Here is a 19551-nt window from a genome sequence, read left to right on the forward strand (position 1 = left end):
TGAAACAGAATTTGCAGGTTCTGATGGTTTACTGTAAGATGTTTCCTTTCCTTCATGCTTCTCTGAACTGGCCAGAACATTTCAACTTTATTCTCAAAATCAAAGTTTAAAAGGTAAATAAAATAAAAGTGGCTCTAATACTCCGTCAGTATTAAGCACATTTTACCTTTGATACTGTTTTTTTATTATGACTATAAACAGTTTGTTAGTAAGATGTTGATGTGAAGCTCCTGATGAATTTGGCTTGTGAACCCACTCTACAGGTACAGTAGTTACTCGTTTAACAGGTTGAGGTTTTATCCACCAGAGGGCGCTGTTAGCACAGTTCTAATGTATTCACATCAATGCGTTGTTTAGAACTTTTCACTACTGAGCATTAATGTTAAAAATTAAATGAGAAAAATTACAATAATCTTATGTTACAATATTAAATGTGCCGTAAGTACCAGAGTGAACCAGAGTGACTTACAGGATTGTGACAGTAAACTATCTAAGCTATTGAAAGTTAAGGGCCTTGCTCAAGGGCCCAACAGTGGCAATCTGGCAGTGGTGGGGCTTGAACCAGCAACATTTGAATTAATAGTCCAGTACCTTAACCACTAGGCTACACCTGCCCTGGGCTGTACATTCATTGATTATTTTAAAAGTTTATAATCTTATTATCTGCAGACGACTGTTGAATGAGCGTGGCCTCTGAGCCCTCAGACAGCACTGCATGAGAGAACATCACACGGCATGATGACGACAACCACACACACTCCAAAATACTTCAGAAACCACTCTTTAACACAGTGTACCGCTACCCACATACATACACACATACAATCATTAATGTGACCAAAAGTATTCACCTCCAACATACTATAAATCTAATCTACCACAGTTAGTTTAATATCTAAGGAAGAATAATACAAACCCCATTTCCAAAAAGTTGGAACATTAAGAAAACACAGTAAAGAAGAATGTGTGATGTGTTCATTCTCTTACATCTTTATTTCACCGAGTAGAAAAAGTAGAAATAAAAGAGTTCCAGTGTTTTACTGATCAACTTCTCTGTAGTTTGTAAATAGAAACACATTTTCTCCTGGTGCTGGAGATGCCTGGGAGGTGTTGTGGGAGGTGTTGTGGGAGGTGTGGTGGGAGGTGTGGTAGGGTCCAGGCAGAACCAGTGCTTTCTGACTTGAACAAGGCATTCAGCTGGAATCTTTGTTCCTCTGGTTACGCATCAGAGGAAGGTGATCCATCAAACTCTCCTCTGTGTGTTTCTTCTGCCAGCATGAACGGCAGTAATATGTGAAGCAGGCCTGCATGCAAACAAGCAAACAAATGACAATAAGTGCAAAGCCAGAAGATTTCAGAACTCCAGGAACTATTTTCTCTTTTACATGTGTTAATCTTTAACGTTTTATACCCAAAATGCCCCAAATGTCTTTCAAACACCTCCACCAAATCATAGATCCCCTCCCCATGTTAACCTGGTTAACCTTGGTTACCTGGTTCCTGCAGAATAGCGCCCCCAGGTGGTGACTGCACACCTGGCATATCTTCTCTTCCAGGTACGGATCAATCTGAATCTAACATTTCCAACAGAAGAAGTTTAAATTAGTTACCAAGTCTCATAGTATTAATATAATTAGTACCATTATATAATTAGTATAATATTATAATAATTAGTAACATTATATGAGTATAGTATAGTATTAGTATAATTAGTAACATTATATAAATAATATAGTATTATAATAATTAGTAAAATTATGTAATTAGTATAGTATTATAATAATTAGTAACATTATATTTATGGTCGTATAGAGCAGCCTTTCTCAACCGGGGTACCTTCGCCAGGGGTGCCGTCAAAAATATTCTGACGTTACTGATATTGAAAATGAAAAAAATATTAAATACAAAAAAGTCAACTTATCATGAAAATGTATTCCATTAGCCGCCTCAAACATCAACATTTGTCTCACACGCCCCTTTCCCCACGCTACAACGTCAACGCGGGTTGCGTGCGTCGTCTATAGTGATGAGTCGTTCGCGAACGATCCGATTCTATTGAACGGCGCTTTAAAATGAACAAAAGGAACCGAGTCGCGCCTCTGGGAGCCGCTATAATATATATTTTTATTTCTGTGCAGTTCTTATCGGCTGTAGTTCAACCATTCCGCTTCCATCAGTAGAGGGAATCAATCAGTCATAATAAGAGCTGTTTATTATCGATATTCAAATCACTTTCAGTATCGTGGAGAGAGCAAGCGACACACACACACACACACACACACACAGAGAGAGAGCTCATTACCTCATTAATGTAAATATTATAATTTTTATTGTTATTATTTTGCACTGTTTTTATTAATATTTTATACTATTTTATATTTTTGCACATGTAACTTTTGTATATATTTGTTCTTTTTTTTATTGTTATTTTTATTATTTCTCTGTAACTTGCTTTGGCAATACGAATGTCCTTATTTGTCATGCCAATAAAGCTTCTTTTGAGTTTAAGTTTGAGAGCCGTAACCGTAAATAATTGAGAGATATTATTATTATAGTTTAGAAATAAACTATAAACTTGTTTAATGATGTTAAATCTGGTTCTTTCATGGTGCTTATGTTTTAAAGCAGAAACAAACACAGGCACATCTCTGCACAAGAGAAGATCTAAAAGTTAATGCAATACAACCACATTGCATTACATGACTCTTCCCTGTAGTGTTTTTGTGTGTTAGCAGTCTGAGGGATGCAGAGTGTAAGTTTTTTAATACATTTTAGACTGGGGTGACTTGAGATTTTGAATACTTTTAAAGGGTGCCGTGACTGAAAAAAGGTTGAGAAACACTGGTATAGAGGAAGCAGTCAGAATGTTCGTCTCAGTGAAATAAAGAGGAAGCTTTCTGGTTTTACATTGTGAAAAATGAGGCAGTTGGATTAAATACCTTTTTATTAAATTTGGGGGTCCTGATCTCCACAGACTCGGCACTCACAGCCCTCATGTAGCTGCTTTTATTATTAAACATCACACGCCCAGAACCTAAAAAAAGAAAGTTAACATGATCGATTACACTTAGAACAGGAACAATTAAAAAACGGTTCCAAACTGCGCTGGGTGAGACAAACATACTGGATTAATATCATTTATATTTATATTATACACTCGTATCTCCCAAACAGCAGGGGGCATCACAGGCAGCTATGGTGAAAACCTGTAGACAGTGGCCGGGGAGGGACGAGCCACCAGCTGATGGGTTAGGGAAATGAAGGCTGTGGAATCTGGTGTTACTGATCTGATTGAGATCACTGAGATCCTGTAACGGTCGAGCACTAATCCAGATCTGGACTAGAACATCAGAACACCAAACCAGCAGAAGAGGGAGTAAAACACCCAAAAACAGAGCGCATCTTACCAGTGGGGTACTCATGATTGTCCGTGTCGAGCTCTGCGTAAGAAACCCCCCCAAACAAATCATTTATTATCATGCTGAGGTCTTTAGCGCAGAGTCCCCCGTGCAGCGCTCCGACATAAGCAGAAAAGCTCCGCCTGAGTCTGAAGTCCTCACTGACATGGGTACAATCCGCCATGACCCACGGCCTCACCTGGACCTGGAGAACACAGGACGGGGGAGAGGGGGGTGCACTGTCAGACATCTTACAGGTAAAAATAACACCACAGCACACCCTTATATCAAACTTTTTAAGCAAGGCAAATAAGCTAAAACATCAAACAGCAACATGTAATGAATAGAAACTGATAAAGATTTGGTCCAAATCAGTCTAATACAGGGTTACAAAGCTCTGTTAGGGCTCTGGACTCCAACAAACCGCTGAGAGAGCCATTACCTCCTAATGCAGGAAATTTAATAGGGTGGCCACTTCTAAAAATATCCCTGCAACACCCGCCCTGATCCAGGGTTACTTACCCTCTTACTCGAGTATCTCTTGCTGGACATCTTGAAATAGTACTCCATGTTACTTTCTGAACTCTGGCTCTGTGTGCAGGCCTGCAGCAGCGCCCGCACAGAGTCCTCCGATTCGAATACCAGATAAACGTACCCTACACAGAGGAGGAGAGAAAAAGAACCAGTGTAAATGGCTGTACATACAGAGTTAAGAAGCTCACATTTTAAAACCAAAGTTGATTCCACTCCCCGAATTTTAGAACTGATGGTGCAGCTGGAATCACAATCCTGTCTCACTGAGCTTCGGGATTAAACACTAAACTAAAATGCCGAGCGCCGATCTACTGATACCAACACCTGAGTCAGGAGGATAATAATCTGTATAATAACCAATAATAGTGATAATGATGCAGATTTAACTGATAACCGGCCACCATGAGTGTACAGCGTCCTATCAAAATAAAAAAAACTACCTTTCATATCAAAACGTCTTCACTGATTAATAAAAGGAGTAAACCTTCATTTCCTTCAGGATTAATAAAGGATTTATCTAACGTTAGTGAATACAACAGTAACGCTGAACAATAAGATAATCAACTGAATGTTAAAGTGATTCGGCTTATCGTCTGTATTCCAAGTGCCAACATGCTAATCATAATGAATAAAGATGCAGCAGCGACATTAAAGTGTTTCATGAGAACATTAGTGCTTCTAATTATATAAAGCCAATAAAAGTTCCTGCTTTGGGTTGAGTTACTAGTTGGTTGAGTTAACCAGTTATGAGGACACAGGCTTGGGTTGGAATTATGGAAGTTAATGATCATGAGTTTTCACTTAGCTGATAAAATAAAGAATAAAACAAGATTGTGGATTTAGTTTAGTTAAAACTATAGAGTCGTTCTTAAATACATTTTTGAGTTCAGACCGGACGAGTGTGAGAGGAAGCAGCGACTGAAATGATGCTCATGTTTCAGAACGTGGATTTATATAAATAATAAATATTTAATATAAATAATGTTTGTGCTTTATCTGAATCACAACCAAGGAAAACCTTTAAATTCTAATAATTAAAAAATAAAAAGCTACTAAATACATTTCCTTTATTTCTCGGTGGATTAATCACACTGATGAACATCACAAAAATATGCACTAACGTTACGTTGAACTGAAACACGCAGGTTAACCCTAACCCTACTGTAACGTGTCGTGTTAGATTAAATCCCAGCGGTGAAATGATCACCCATCATCTGTTCAACCATTCACATTTATTTAGAACCCCTCCCAAACCCTGGGATTAAATAATAACATAATTAAATGATAAAATTTCCGTGCTGTTACCTCTAGGTTTGAGGGGACCTTTCGAAGCGGGCCATGTTACGGTCAGCGGGCCGAAGCCGGCGAACGTCGCGATGAGGCCGGCTGAAGAAAAACAGCATAAAAAAACCCAAATGAACTAAAGCACATTAAAATAAAATGATCATGAGTTGATGTTTTAAATAAGAGAATATACCCTGATTCATGTCACAGGGGACCCCCCCGAGGAACACCTTAGATGAGTATACAGGCTTGATATGATTCCTGGGGGGTAGCGAGCCCGTCCATGTGATGATTTCTTCATTAGCCACCGACAGGAAAAAAAACAAGGTCAGATACAACAAGCATTTAAACTTTTATTTATGATGATTATAACGTGATGTTTCACACTTTAGTTCCATTCATGACAGGACGGGTCGTTACTGCTTACCCATAATTCATCAGTTCAGGTTTAATATCAAACACAGTCATGAATGATTTAGTGTCTCCAGTTCACCTCACACAGACAAACCCACACAGACATGGGGAGAACATGCACAACTCCACACAGAAAGGACCCGGTCCACCCCACCTGTGGGATTGAACTCAGGACCTTCTTGCTGTGAGAAGACAGTGCTACCCACCGAGCCACCGTGCCGCCTGATTTTGTGTTTGTAACATTTATTATGGAGCAGTCTGTGACACTCGCATCTACGGGATCAGAGATTTGGATCAGACAAGTTCATCAGGAGCTGAAGCTTCAGTAAAGCTGCAGGTAGCAAATCTTATTTTTGCACATTGATCCCAGTGTTAGCTCTCTACAGTTTAGCTTGGTGTGAGTGTTTGGATCTGCATTTGTGGACCATTTTCGGAATCAGGATCAGAATCAGGATCAGAATCAGGATCAGAATCAGGATCAGACTTTATGGGCCAAGTTTGCTCACACACACACGAGGAATTTGTGTTTGGTTACACAGATGCTCAAAGTACACGAAAAATACAATAAAAACATTCTTACACACCCACACACAAACACACACCCACCCACCCCCACCCACCCACCCACACCCAACCACACCCACCCACCCACACCCAACCACCCACCCACACCCACACACACCCACCCACCCACCCACCCACACCCACCCACCCACCCACCCACCCACACCCAACCACCCACCCACACCCACACACCCACCCACCCACCCACACCCACCCACCCAAACACCAGGATCAAACACCAGGATCTCTCCACTGACACTGCTCATGCATCACAGCAAACGAGGAACCCATTTATCACATCTTACAAACAGTAGGAGGGCACTAAGAACCTGTTTTATCCTGAATCCCCACAGGGGAACGTGTTACAGGAACAATCAGTGAATTATCAGAGCATGGTAGAGAGTTCAAAATATTATGTGCTGGATTATATTAATATTACTGTTATTATTGATGGTAAAACTAGTGATACAGTTTAATTCATGAAACAAAAATTAATCTTTATATTTTTACCTCAATAACATTATTTATATAAAGTCTTACCAATTTCATCCTTATTTTCAGGTTCTTCCTTCTTCTCTGGTTTCATCTGAAACCCTCCACGCTGCCGGCGCGCTGGGCCGCGGTATTCCACAGAGATTATAGATACGTCACCTAAATTCAATCAAAACGTGAAGAAGATCTGAGGTACAGGCCTAAGCAGCATTAATGGACTGCAGACGTACGTAGATGAAGAAATCCTACTAAAACAAACTAATAACATTTTGAAATTCTAAGCTTTTTTGACTTCCCACATCTGTGGGTATTTACTGGATTAACCTCATTATTATTATTAATTATTATTATTATTATTATTATTACATATGATGCTGTTTATTATTATTATTATTATTACTATTATATATGATGCTGTTTATTATTATTATTACTATTATATATGATGCTGTTTATTATTATTATTATTACTATTATATATGATGCTGTTTATTATTATTATTACTATTATATATGATGCTGTTTATTATTATTATTATTACTATTATATATGATGCTGTTTATTATTATTATTACTATTATATATGATGCTGTTTATTATTATTATTATTACTATTATATATGATGCTGTTTATTATTATTATTACTATTATATATGATGCTGTTTATTATTATTATTATTACTATTATATATGATGCTGTTCATTATTATTATTACTATTATATATGACGCTGTTTATTATTATTATTACTATTATATATGATGCTGTTTATTATTATTATTATTATTATATATGATGCTGTTTATTATTATTATTACTATTATATATGATGCAGTTTATTATTATTATTATTACTATTATATATGATGCTGTTCATTATTATTATTACTATTATATATGACGCTGTTTATTATTATTATTACTATTATATATGATGCTGTTTATTATTATTATTATTATTATATATGATGCTGTTTATTATTATTATTACTATTATATATGATGCAGTTTATTATTATTATTATTACTATTATATATGATGCTGTTCATTATTATTATTACTATTATATATGACGCTGTTTATTATTATTATTACTATTATATATGATGCTGTTAATTATTATTATTACTATTATATATGATGCTGTTTATTATTATTATTATTATATATGATGCTATTTATTATTATTATTATTATTATTATTATATATAATGCTGTTTATTATTATTATTACTATTATATATGATGCTGTTTATTATTATTATTACTATTATATATGATGCTGTTTATTATTATTATTATTACTATTATATATTATGCTGTTTATTATTACTATTATTACTATTATATATGATGCTGTTTATTATTACTATTATTATATATGATGCTGTTTATTATTATTATTAGTATTATATATGATGCTGTTTATTATTACTATTATTACTATTATATATGATGCTGTTTATTATTACTATTATTATATATGATGCTGTTTATTATTATTATTACTATTATATATGATGCTGTTTATTATTACTATTATATATGATGCTGTTTATTATTACTATTATTATATATGATGCTGTTTATTATTATTATTAGTATTATATATGATGCTGTTTATTATTATTATTATTACTATTATATATGATGCTGTTTATTATTATTATTACTATTATATATGATGCTGTTTATTATTATTATTATTACTATTATATATGATGCTGTTTATTATTACTATTATTACTATTATATATGATGCTGTTTATTATTACTATTATTATATATGATGCTGTTTATTATTATTATTAGTATTATATATGATGCTGTTTATTATTATTATTACTATTATATATGATGCTGTTTATTATTATTACTATTATATATGATGCTGTTTATTATTATTATTACTATTATATATGATGCTGTTTATTATTATTATTAGTATTATATATGATGCTGTTTATTATTATTATTACTATTATATATGATGCTGTTTATTATTATTATTACTATTATATATGATACTGTTTATTATTATTATTACTACTATTAGATATGATGCTGTTTATTATTATTATTACTATTATATATGATACTGTTTATTATTATTATTACTACTATTATATATGATGCTGTTTATTATTATTATTATTATTACTATTATATATGATGCTGTTTATTATTATTATTACTATTATATATGATGCTGTTTATTATTATTATTACTATTATATATGATGCTGTTTATTATTATCATTATTACTATTATATATGATGCTGTTTATTATTATTATTATTATATATGATGTTTATTATTATTATTATTATTATATATATGATGCTGTTTATTATTATTATTAGTATTATATATGAGGCTGTTTATTATTATTATTACTATTATATATGATGCTGTTTATTATTATTATTACTATTATATATGATTCTGTTTATTATTATTACTATTATATGATGCTTTTTATTATTATTATTATTATTACTATTATATATGATGCTGTTTATTATTATTATTACTATTATATATGATGCTGTTTATTATTATTATTATTACTATTATATATGATGCTGTTTATTATTACTATTATTACTATTATATATGATGCTGTTTATTATTACTATTATTACTATTATATATGATGCTGTTTATTATTACTATTATATATGATGCTGTTTATTATTATTATTACTATTATATATGATGCTGTTTATTATTATTATTATTACTATTATATATGATGCTGTTTATTATTACTATTATTACTATTATATATGATGCTGTTTATTATTACTATTATTACTATTTTATATGATGCTGTTTATTATTACTATTATTACTATTTTATATGATGCTGTTTATTATTACTATTATTACTATTTTATATGATGCTGTTTATTACTATTATTACTATTATATATGATGCTGTTTATTATTACTATTATTACTATTTTATATGATGCTGTTTATTATTACTATTATTACTATTATATATGATGCTGTTTATTATTACTATTATTACTATTATATATGATGCTGTTTATTATTATTATTATTACTATTATATATGATGCTGTTTATTATTACTATTATTATTATATATGATGCTGTTTATTATTATTATTATTATATATGATGCTGTCTATTATTATTATTATTACTATTATATATGATGCTGTTTATTATTATTATTATTAATATTATATATGATGCTGTTTATTATTATTATTATTACTATTATATATGATGCTGTTTATTATTACTATTATTATTATATATGATGCTGTTTATTATTATTATTATTATTATATATGATGCTGTCTATTATTATTATTATTACTATTATATATGATGCTGTTTATTATTATTATTATTAATATTATATATGATGCTGTTTATTATTATTATTACTATTATATATGATGCTGTTTATTATTACTATTATTATATATGATGCTGTTTATTATTATTATTACTATTATATATGATGCTGTTTATTATTACTATTATTACTATTTTATATGATGCTGTTTATTATTACTATTATTACTATTATATATGATGCTGTTTATTATTACTATTATTACTATTATATATGATGCTGTTTATTATTATTATTATTACTATTATATATGATGCTGTTTATTATTACTATTATTATTATATATGATGCTGTTTATTATTATTATTATTATATATGATGCTGTCTATTATTATTATTATTACTATTATATATGATGCTGTTTATTATTATTATTATTAATATTATATATGATGCTGTTTATTATTATTATTATTACTATTATATATGATGCTGTTTATTATTACTATTATTATTATATATGATGCTGTTTATTATTATTATTATTATTATATATGATGCTGTCTATTATTATTATTATTACTATTATATATGATGCTGTTTATTATTATTATTATTAATATTATATATGATGCTGTTTATTATTATTATTACTATTATATATGATGCTGTTTATTATTACTATTATTATATATGATGCTGTTTATTATTATTATTACTATTATATATGATGCTGTTTATTATTACTATTATTACTATTATATATGATGCTGTTTATTATTACTATTATTATATATGATGCTGTTTATTATTATTATTAGTATTATATATGATGCTGTTTATTATTATTATTATTACTATTATATATGATGCTGTTTATTATTACTATTATTACTATTATATATGATGCTGTTTATTATTACTATTATTATATATGATGCTGTTTATTATTATTATTAGTATTATATATGATGCTGTTTATTATTATTATTAGTATTATATATGATGCTGTTTATTATTATTATTATTACTATTATATATGATGCTGTTTATTATTATTATTACTATTATATATGATGCTGTTTATTATTATTATTAGTATTATATATGATGCTGTTTATTTATTATTATTACTATTATATATGATGCTGTTTATTATTATTATTACTATTATATATGATGCTGTTTATTATTACTATTATTACTATTATATATGATGCTGTTTATTATTACTATTATTAAATATGATGCTGTTTATTATTATTATTATATATGATGCTGTTTATTATTATTATTACTATTATATATGATGCTGTTTATTATTATTATTATTACTATTAGATATGATGCTGTTTATTATTATTATTACTATTATATATGATGCTGTTTATTATTATTATTATTACTATTATATATGATGCTGTTTATTATTATTATTACTATTATATATGATGCTGTTTATTATTATTATTACTATTATATATGATGCTGTTTATTATTATTACTATTATTCATGGTGTTTGTGGTTCAACATTGGTTGTGGTAAAACTAGGTCACAAAAATGCTACGATAAATTCTGACACAAATGAATCTTTATAAAATAAAAGATGTTTTGCTCAAGATATAAAAGTCTTACTGAGTCCATCTGTATCTGCAGGTTCTTCATTCTTTACAGCCTTCTTTTGGAAACCCCCACACTGTTGGATCACTGTGGCGAGGCGTTCCACAGGGATTACTGCTACTTCACCTAAAATTCCATCAGAAGTAGAAACTTAACAACTGGAGGAAATGTAAGATTGTGGGTTTCTAATCACAAATAAATCCAGACTGGAGTGGAGCAGCACTTCCTCACAGGACAGTACAGGTTCTATTCCCACTATCCTCATTCTCTTATTATTTCTACTGATGAGTGACCCCAAAACTAACCCCACTGTACTCTACCACACTGTCTGGTGGAAGTGTGGCACATTGCTCCGAATGTACTTACAGAAGTAACAGTCATCATCACTTTCTTCCTTCTTCACTGGCTTCATCTGAAAACCTTCATTCTCCAGATTTACAGGGGTGACGTGTCCCTTTTTTGCTGCTTGCATTATGAAAGACCTGATAGACAGATAGACAGACAGATAGATAAATAGACAGACAGATGTACTTTGTTTCTCCAACAAGATAAAATTTACTGACACAGTAGTTGGGCTGATTTCTGACAAGCTCACCTGATTGGTGTAGAAACAACAACCTGGAGATTCTTAAAATCTCTAAAACAAAAGATCTAAAACCTCCCTCTCCACCTACATAGAGAAGAAGTGAAAAGTCTAAAGCTCATTGAAGTCTACGTGTACAAAAAGCTGATGTGGACTAACACCTCACGCCGGGTTTAAAAGGCCCAGTAAAGACTCTTCTTCCTCAGGAAGCTGAAAAAAGCTTAAACGCCTCAAGAACTACTGATGAATGTTTACAGAAACACCATCATCATCATCATCATCCTGATCAACCACATCACGCTGTACCACATGAGCTGCACCGACACCCAGCAGAAAGATCTGCATCATGTGGTGAGTACAGTGCACACTCAGTATTTAATATCTATAGGTACACATGTAAAGTTACTAATGTACAGTGCACACTCAGTATTTAATATCTATAGGTACACATGTAAAGTTACTAATGTACAGTGCACACTCAGTATTTAATATCTATAGGTACACATGTAAAGTTACTAATGTACAGTGCACACTCGGTATTTAACATCTATAGGTACACATGTAAAGTTACTAATGTACAGTGCACTCGGTATTTAACATCTATAGGTACACATGTAAAGTTACTAATGAACAGTGCAAACTCGGTATTTAATATCTATAGGTACACATGAAAAGTTACTAATGAACAGTGCACACTCGGTATTTAATATCTATAGGTACACATGTAAAGTTACTAATGTACAGTGCACACTCAGTATTTAATATCTATAGGTACACATGTAAAGTTACTAATGTACAGTGCACACTCGGTATTTAACATCTATAGGTACACATGTAAAGTTACTAATGTACAGTGCACTCGGTATTTAACATCTATAGGTACACATGTAAAGTTACTAATGTACAGTGCACACTCGGTATTTAACATCTATAGGTACACATGTAAAGTTACTAATGTACAGTGCACTCGGTATTTAACATCTATAGGTACACATGTAAAGTTACTAATGTACAGTGCACACTCGGTATTTAATATCTATAGGTACACATGAAAAGTTACTAATGAACAGTGCACACTCGGTATTTAATATCTATAGGTACACATGTAAAGTTACTAATGAACAGTGCACACTCTGTATTTAATATCTATAGGTACACATGTAAAGTTACTAATGTACAGTGCACACTCGGTATTTAATATCTATAGGTACACATGTAAAGTTACTAATGTACAGTGCACACTCGGTATTTAATATCTATAGGTACACATGTAAAGTTACTAATGTACAGTGCACACTCGGTATTTAATATCTATAGGTACACATGTAAAGTTACTAATGTACAGTGCACACTCGGTATTTAATATCTATAGGTACACATGTAAAGTTACTAATGTACAGTGCACACTCTGTATTTAATATCTATAGGTACACATGTAAAGTTACTAATGTACAGTGCACACTCTGTATTTAATATCTATAGGTACACATGTAAAGTTAATAATGTACAGTGCACACTCGGTATTTAATATCTATAGGTACACATGTAAAGTTACTAATGTACAGTGCACACTCGGTATTTAATATCTATAGGTACACATGTAAAGTTACTAATGTACAGTGCACACTCGGTATTTAACATCTATAGGTACACATGTAAAGTTACTAATGTACAGTGCACACTCTGTATTTAATATCTATAGGTACACATGTAAAGTTAATAATGTACAGTGCACACTCGGTATTTAATATCTATAGGTACACATGTAAAGTTACTAATGTACAGTGCACACTCGGTATTTAATATCTATAGGTACACATGTAAAGTTACTAATGTACAGTGCACACTCGGTATTTAATATCTATAGGTACACATGTAAAGTTACTAATGTACAGTGCACACTCGGTATTTAATATCTATAGGTACACATGTAAAGTTACTAATGTACAGTGCACACTCGGTATTTAATATCTATAGGTACACATGTCAAGTTACTAATGTACAGTGCACACTGTATTTAATATCTATAGGTACACATGTCAAGTTACTAATGTACAGTGCACACTCTGTATTTAATATCTATAGGTACACATGGAAAGTTACTAATGAACAGTGCACACTCTGTATTTAATATCTATAGGTACACATGTAAAGTTACTAATGAACAGTGCACACTCGGTATTTAATATCTATAGGTACACATGTAAAGTTACTAATGTACAGTGCACACTCGGTATTTAATATCTATAGGTACACATGTAAAGTTACTAATGAACAGTGCACACTCTGTATTTAATATCTATAGGTACACATGTCAAGTTACTAATGAACAGTGCACACTCGGTATTTAATATCTATAGGTTCACATGTAAAGTTACTAATGAACAGTGCACACTCGGTATTTAATATCTATAGGTACACATGTAAAGTTACTAATGAACAGTGCACACTGTATTTAATATCTATAGGTACACATGTAAAGTTACTAATGAACAGTGCACACTCGGTATTTAATATCTATAGGTACACATGTAAAGTTACCAATGTACAGTGCACACTCGGTATTTAACATCTATAGGTACACATGTAAAGTTACTAATGTATAGTGCACACTCGGTATTTAATATCTATAGGTACACATGTAAAGTTAATAATGTACAGTGCACACTCGGTATTTAACATTTATAGGTACACATGTACAGTTACTAATGAACAGTGCACACTCGGTATTTAATATCTATAGGTACACATGTAAAGTTACTAATGAACAGTGCACACTCGGCATTTAATATCCATAGGTACACATGTAAAGTTACTAATGTACAGTGCACACTCGGTATTTAACATCTATAGGTACACATGTAAAGTTACTAATGTACAGTGCACACTCGGTATTTAACATTATAGGTACACATGTGAAGTTACTCATGTACAGTGCACACTCGGTATTTAATATCTATAGGTACACATGTAAAGCTACTAATGTACAGTGCACACTCTGTATTTAATATCTATAGGTACACATGTAAAGTTACTAATGTACAGTGCACACTCGGTATTTAACATCTATAGGTACACATGAAAAGTTACTAATGTACAGTGCACACTCGGTATTTAACATTATAGGTACACATGTGAAGTTACTCATGTACAGTGCACACTCGGTATTTAATATCTATAGGTACACATGTAAAGTTACCAATGTACAGTGTACACTCGGTATTTAATATCTATAGGTACACATGTAAAGTTACTAATGAACAGTGCACACTCGGTATTTAATATCTATAGGTACACATGTAAAGTTACTAATGAACAGTGCACACTCGGTATTTAATATCTATAGGTACACATGTAAAGTTACTAATGAACAGTGCACACTCGGTATTTAATATCTATAGGTACACATGTAAAGTTACTAATGTACAGTGCACACTCGGTATTTAACATCTATAGGTACACATGTAAAGTTACTAATGTACAGTGCACACTCGGTATTTAATATCTATAGGTACACATGTAAAGTTACTAATGAACAGTGCACACTCGGTATTTAATATCTATAGGTACACATGTAAAGTTACTAATGAACAGTGCACACTCGGTATTTAATATCTATAGGTACACATGTAAAGTTACCAATGTACAGTGCACACTCAGTATTTAATATCTATAGGTACACATGTAAAGTTACTAATGTACAGTGCACAATCGGTATTTAATATCTATAGGTACACATGTGAAGTTACTAATGAACAGTGCACAATCGGTATTTAATATCTATAGGTACACATGTGAAGTTACTAATGTACAGTGCACAATCGGTATTTAATATCTATAGGTACACATGTAAAGTTACTAATGAACAGTGCACACTCGGTATTTAATATCTATAGGTACACATGTAAAGTTACTAATGAACAGTGCACAGCCGGTATTTAATATCTATAGGTACACATGTGAAGTTACTAATGTACAGTGCACAATCGGTATTTAATATCTATAGGTACACATGTGAAGTTACTAATGAACAGTGCACAATCGGTATTTAACATCTATAGGTACACATGTAAAGTTAATAATGTACAGTGCACACTCGGTATTTAATATCTATAGGTACACATGTAAAGTTAACAATGAACAGTGCACACTCGGTATTTAATATCTATAGGTACACATGTGAAGTTACTAATGAACAGTGCACAATCGGTATTTAATATCTATAGGTACACATGTGAAGTTACTAATGAACAGTGCACAATCGGTATTTAATATCTATAGGTACACATGTGAAGTTACTAATGAACAGTGCACAATCGGTATTTAACATCTATAGGTACACATGTAAAGTTAATAATGTACAGTGCACACTCGGTATTTAATATCTATAGGTACACATGTGAAGTTACTAATGTACAGTGCACACTCGGTATTTAATATCTATAGGTACACATGTAAAGTTACCAATGAACAGTGCACACTCGGTATTTAATATCTATAGGTACACATGTAAAGTTACTAATGAACAGTGCACACTCGGTATTTAATATCTATAGGTACACATGTAAAGTTACCAATGTACAGTGCACACTCGGTATTTAATATCTATAGGTACACATGTAAAGTTACTAATGAACAGTGCACACTCGGTATTTAATATCTATAGGTACACATGTAAAGTTACCAATGAACAGTGCACACTCGGTATTTAATATCTATAGGTACACATGTAAAGTTACCAATGAACAGTGCACACTCGGTATTTAATATCTATAGGTACACATGTAAAGTTACCAATGAACAGTGCACACTCGGTATTTAATATCTATAGGTACACATGTAAAGTTACTAATGAACAGTGCACACTCGGTATTTAATATCTATAGGTACACATGTAAAGTTACTAATGTACAGTGCACACTCGGTATTTAATATCTATAGGTACACATGTAAAGTTACTAATGTACAGTGCACACTCGGTATTTAATATCTATAGGTACACATGTAAAGTTACTAATGTACAGTGCACACTCGGTATTTAATATCTATAGGTACACATGTAAAGTTACTAATGTACAGTGCACACTCGGTATTTAATATCTATAGGTACACATGTAAAGTTACTAATGTACAGTGCACACTCGGTATTTAATATCTATAGGTACACATGTAAAGTTACTAATGTACAGTGCACACTCGGTATTTAATATCTATAGGTACACATGTAAAGTTACCAATGTACAGTGCACACTCGGTATTTAATATCTATAGGTACACATGTAAAGTTACCAATGTACAGTGCACACTCGGTATTTAATATCTATAGGTACACATGTAAAGTTACTAATGTACAGTGCACACTCGGTATTTAATATCTATAGGTACACATGTAAAGTTACCAATGAACAGTGCACACTCTGTATTTAATATCTATAGGTACACATGTAAAGTTACCAATGTACAGTGCACACTCGGTATTTAATATCTATAGGTACACATGTAAAGTTACTAATGAACAGTGCACACTCGGTATTTAATATCTATAGGTACACATGTAAAGTTACCAATGAACAGTGCACACTCTGTATTTAATATCTATAGGTACACATGTAAAGTTAATAATGTACAGTGCACACTCGGTATTTAATATCTATAGGTACACATGTAAAGTTACTAATGTACAGTGCACACTCGGTATTTAATATCTATAGGTACACATGTAAAGTTACTAATGTACAGTGCACACTCGGTATTTAATATCTATAGGTACACATGTAAAGTTACTAATGTACAGTGCACACTCGGTATTTAATATCTATAGGTACACATGTAAAGTTACTAATGTACAGTGCACACTCTGTATTTAATATCTATAGGTACACATGTAAAGTTACTAATGAACAGTGCACACTCGGTATTTAATATCTATAGGTACACATGTAAAGTTACTAATGTACAGTGCACACTCGGTATTTAATATCTATAGGTACACATGTAAAGTTACTAATGTACAGTGCACACTCGGTATTTAATATCTATAGGTACACATGTAAAGTTACTAATGTACAGTGCACACTCGGTATTTAATATCTATAGGTACACATGTAAAGTTACTAATGAACAGTGCACACTCGGTATTTAATATCTATAGGTACACATGTAAAGTTACCAATGAACAGTGCACACTCTGTATTTAATATCTATAGGTACACATGTAAAGTTACTAATGAACAGTGCACACTCGGTATTTAATATCTATAGGTACACATGTAAAGTTACTAATGTACAGTGCACACTCGGTATTTAATATCTATAGGTACACATGTAAAGTTACTAATGTACAGTGCACACTCGGTATTTAATATCTATAGGTACACATGTAAAGTTACTAATGAACAGTGCACACTCGGTATTTAATATCTATAGGTACACATGTAAAGTTACTAATGAACAGTGCACACTCGGTATTTAATATCTATAGGTACACATGTAAAGTTACTAATGTACAGTGCACACTCGGTATTTAATATCTATAGGTACACATGTAAAGTTACTAATGAACAGTGCACACTCGGTATTTAATATCTATAGGTACACATGTAAAGTTACTAATGTACAGTGCACACTCGGTATTTAATATCTATAGGTACACATGTAAAGTTACTAATGTACAGTGCATATTTTAACTATAAATTCTTATTTTGTTGCGGCACAATGTCGCTTTTACTGCTGCTGATACCATGCAAAGTTTTACTGTACCTGTGTGTAACGACAATAAAGATTATTTTCTATTATTAAAAAGCTTGATGTGTTATTATAAAACTATCAAATGTAATAAATAAGAAACTTTAAATCAGTTCCGATCAGTTGATTCAGTTGCAGAATCAGTTAAATGCGTGATGCTAACAGTTGTAAATGAGAATGTAAATGAGAAGAAAATTGCAGCCCCTCAAAGCCTTACAGTGATGTTTAATTATGGACTCTAGTTTTATTGTTAATTAAAATGTAGTAATTAAATAAATCAACATGCTACTTACAGATGATTTACTTTAGTAAACACGATGCTGATGCTGATACTGATACTGATACTGATACTGATGCTGCTGTTGTTGTTGCTGCCTTTGCGCTTCTTCTTCTTTGAAATGAGATGGTTGATTAAAAAAGTTCAGGTTTATTAGCGCCACCTACAGGACCCCAGTGTGAGTGCTGATTTCAATACATCAGTCAGAGTCAGTCAGAGAGGTTTTATTGTCATTTCAGCTACATACAAGTACATATTGAAACGATACAGCGTTCCTCTAGGATCACGGTGTAACACGG

At 31.6% G+C, this 19551-nt stretch overlaps 1 protein-coding gene across 1 annotated transcript; it reads right to left on the reverse strand.

Annotated features, from left to right (window-relative positions):
• Positions 1–974: 974 nt before the first annotated feature.
• Positions 975–19350, reverse strand: LOC134314686 (cytoplasmic polyadenylation element-binding protein 1-like). Its single transcript, XM_062995379.1, has 11 exons — positions 19269–19350; positions 12015–12130; positions 11664–11774; positions 6735–6845; positions 5410–5511; positions 5238–5318; positions 3921–4054; positions 3408–3603; positions 2940–3034; positions 1494–1574; positions 975–1304 (listed from the first exon to the last, which is right to left on the reverse strand). The coding sequence occupies exons 2-11, from the start codon at positions 12118–12120 to the stop codon at positions 1194–1196; spliced, it is 1128 nt and encodes a 375-aa protein (XP_062851449.1). The 5' UTR covers positions 12121–12130; positions 19269–19350; the 3' UTR covers positions 975–1193.
• Positions 19351–19551: the final 201 nt, after the last annotated feature.

Source organism: Trichomycterus rosablanca, chromosome 5, assembly GCF_030014385.1.
Source record: "Trichomycterus rosablanca isolate fTriRos1 chromosome 5, fTriRos1.hap1, whole genome shotgun sequence".
Taxonomy (NCBI): Eukaryota; Metazoa; Chordata; class Actinopteri; order Siluriformes; family Trichomycteridae; genus Trichomycterus; species Trichomycterus rosablanca.

What these genes read in the sequence shown, in the direction of transcription:
- LOC134314686 (XM_062995379.1), bottom strand. Translation starts at nt 12,120, where the DNA reads ATGCAAGCAGCAAAAAAGGGACACGTCACCCCTGTAAATCTGGAGAAT. An exon ending in TGATGATGACTGTTACTTCT is followed by an intron (nt 11,775 to 12,014) that starts GTAAGTACATTC and finishes ATGGAATTTTAG; the next exon opens with GTGAAGTAGCAGTAATCCCT. An exon ending in AGAGATACTCGAGTAAGAGG is followed by an intron (nt 3,604 to 3,920) that starts GTAAGTAACCCT and finishes TGTGTTCTCCAG; the next exon opens with GTCCAGGTGAGGCCGTGGGT.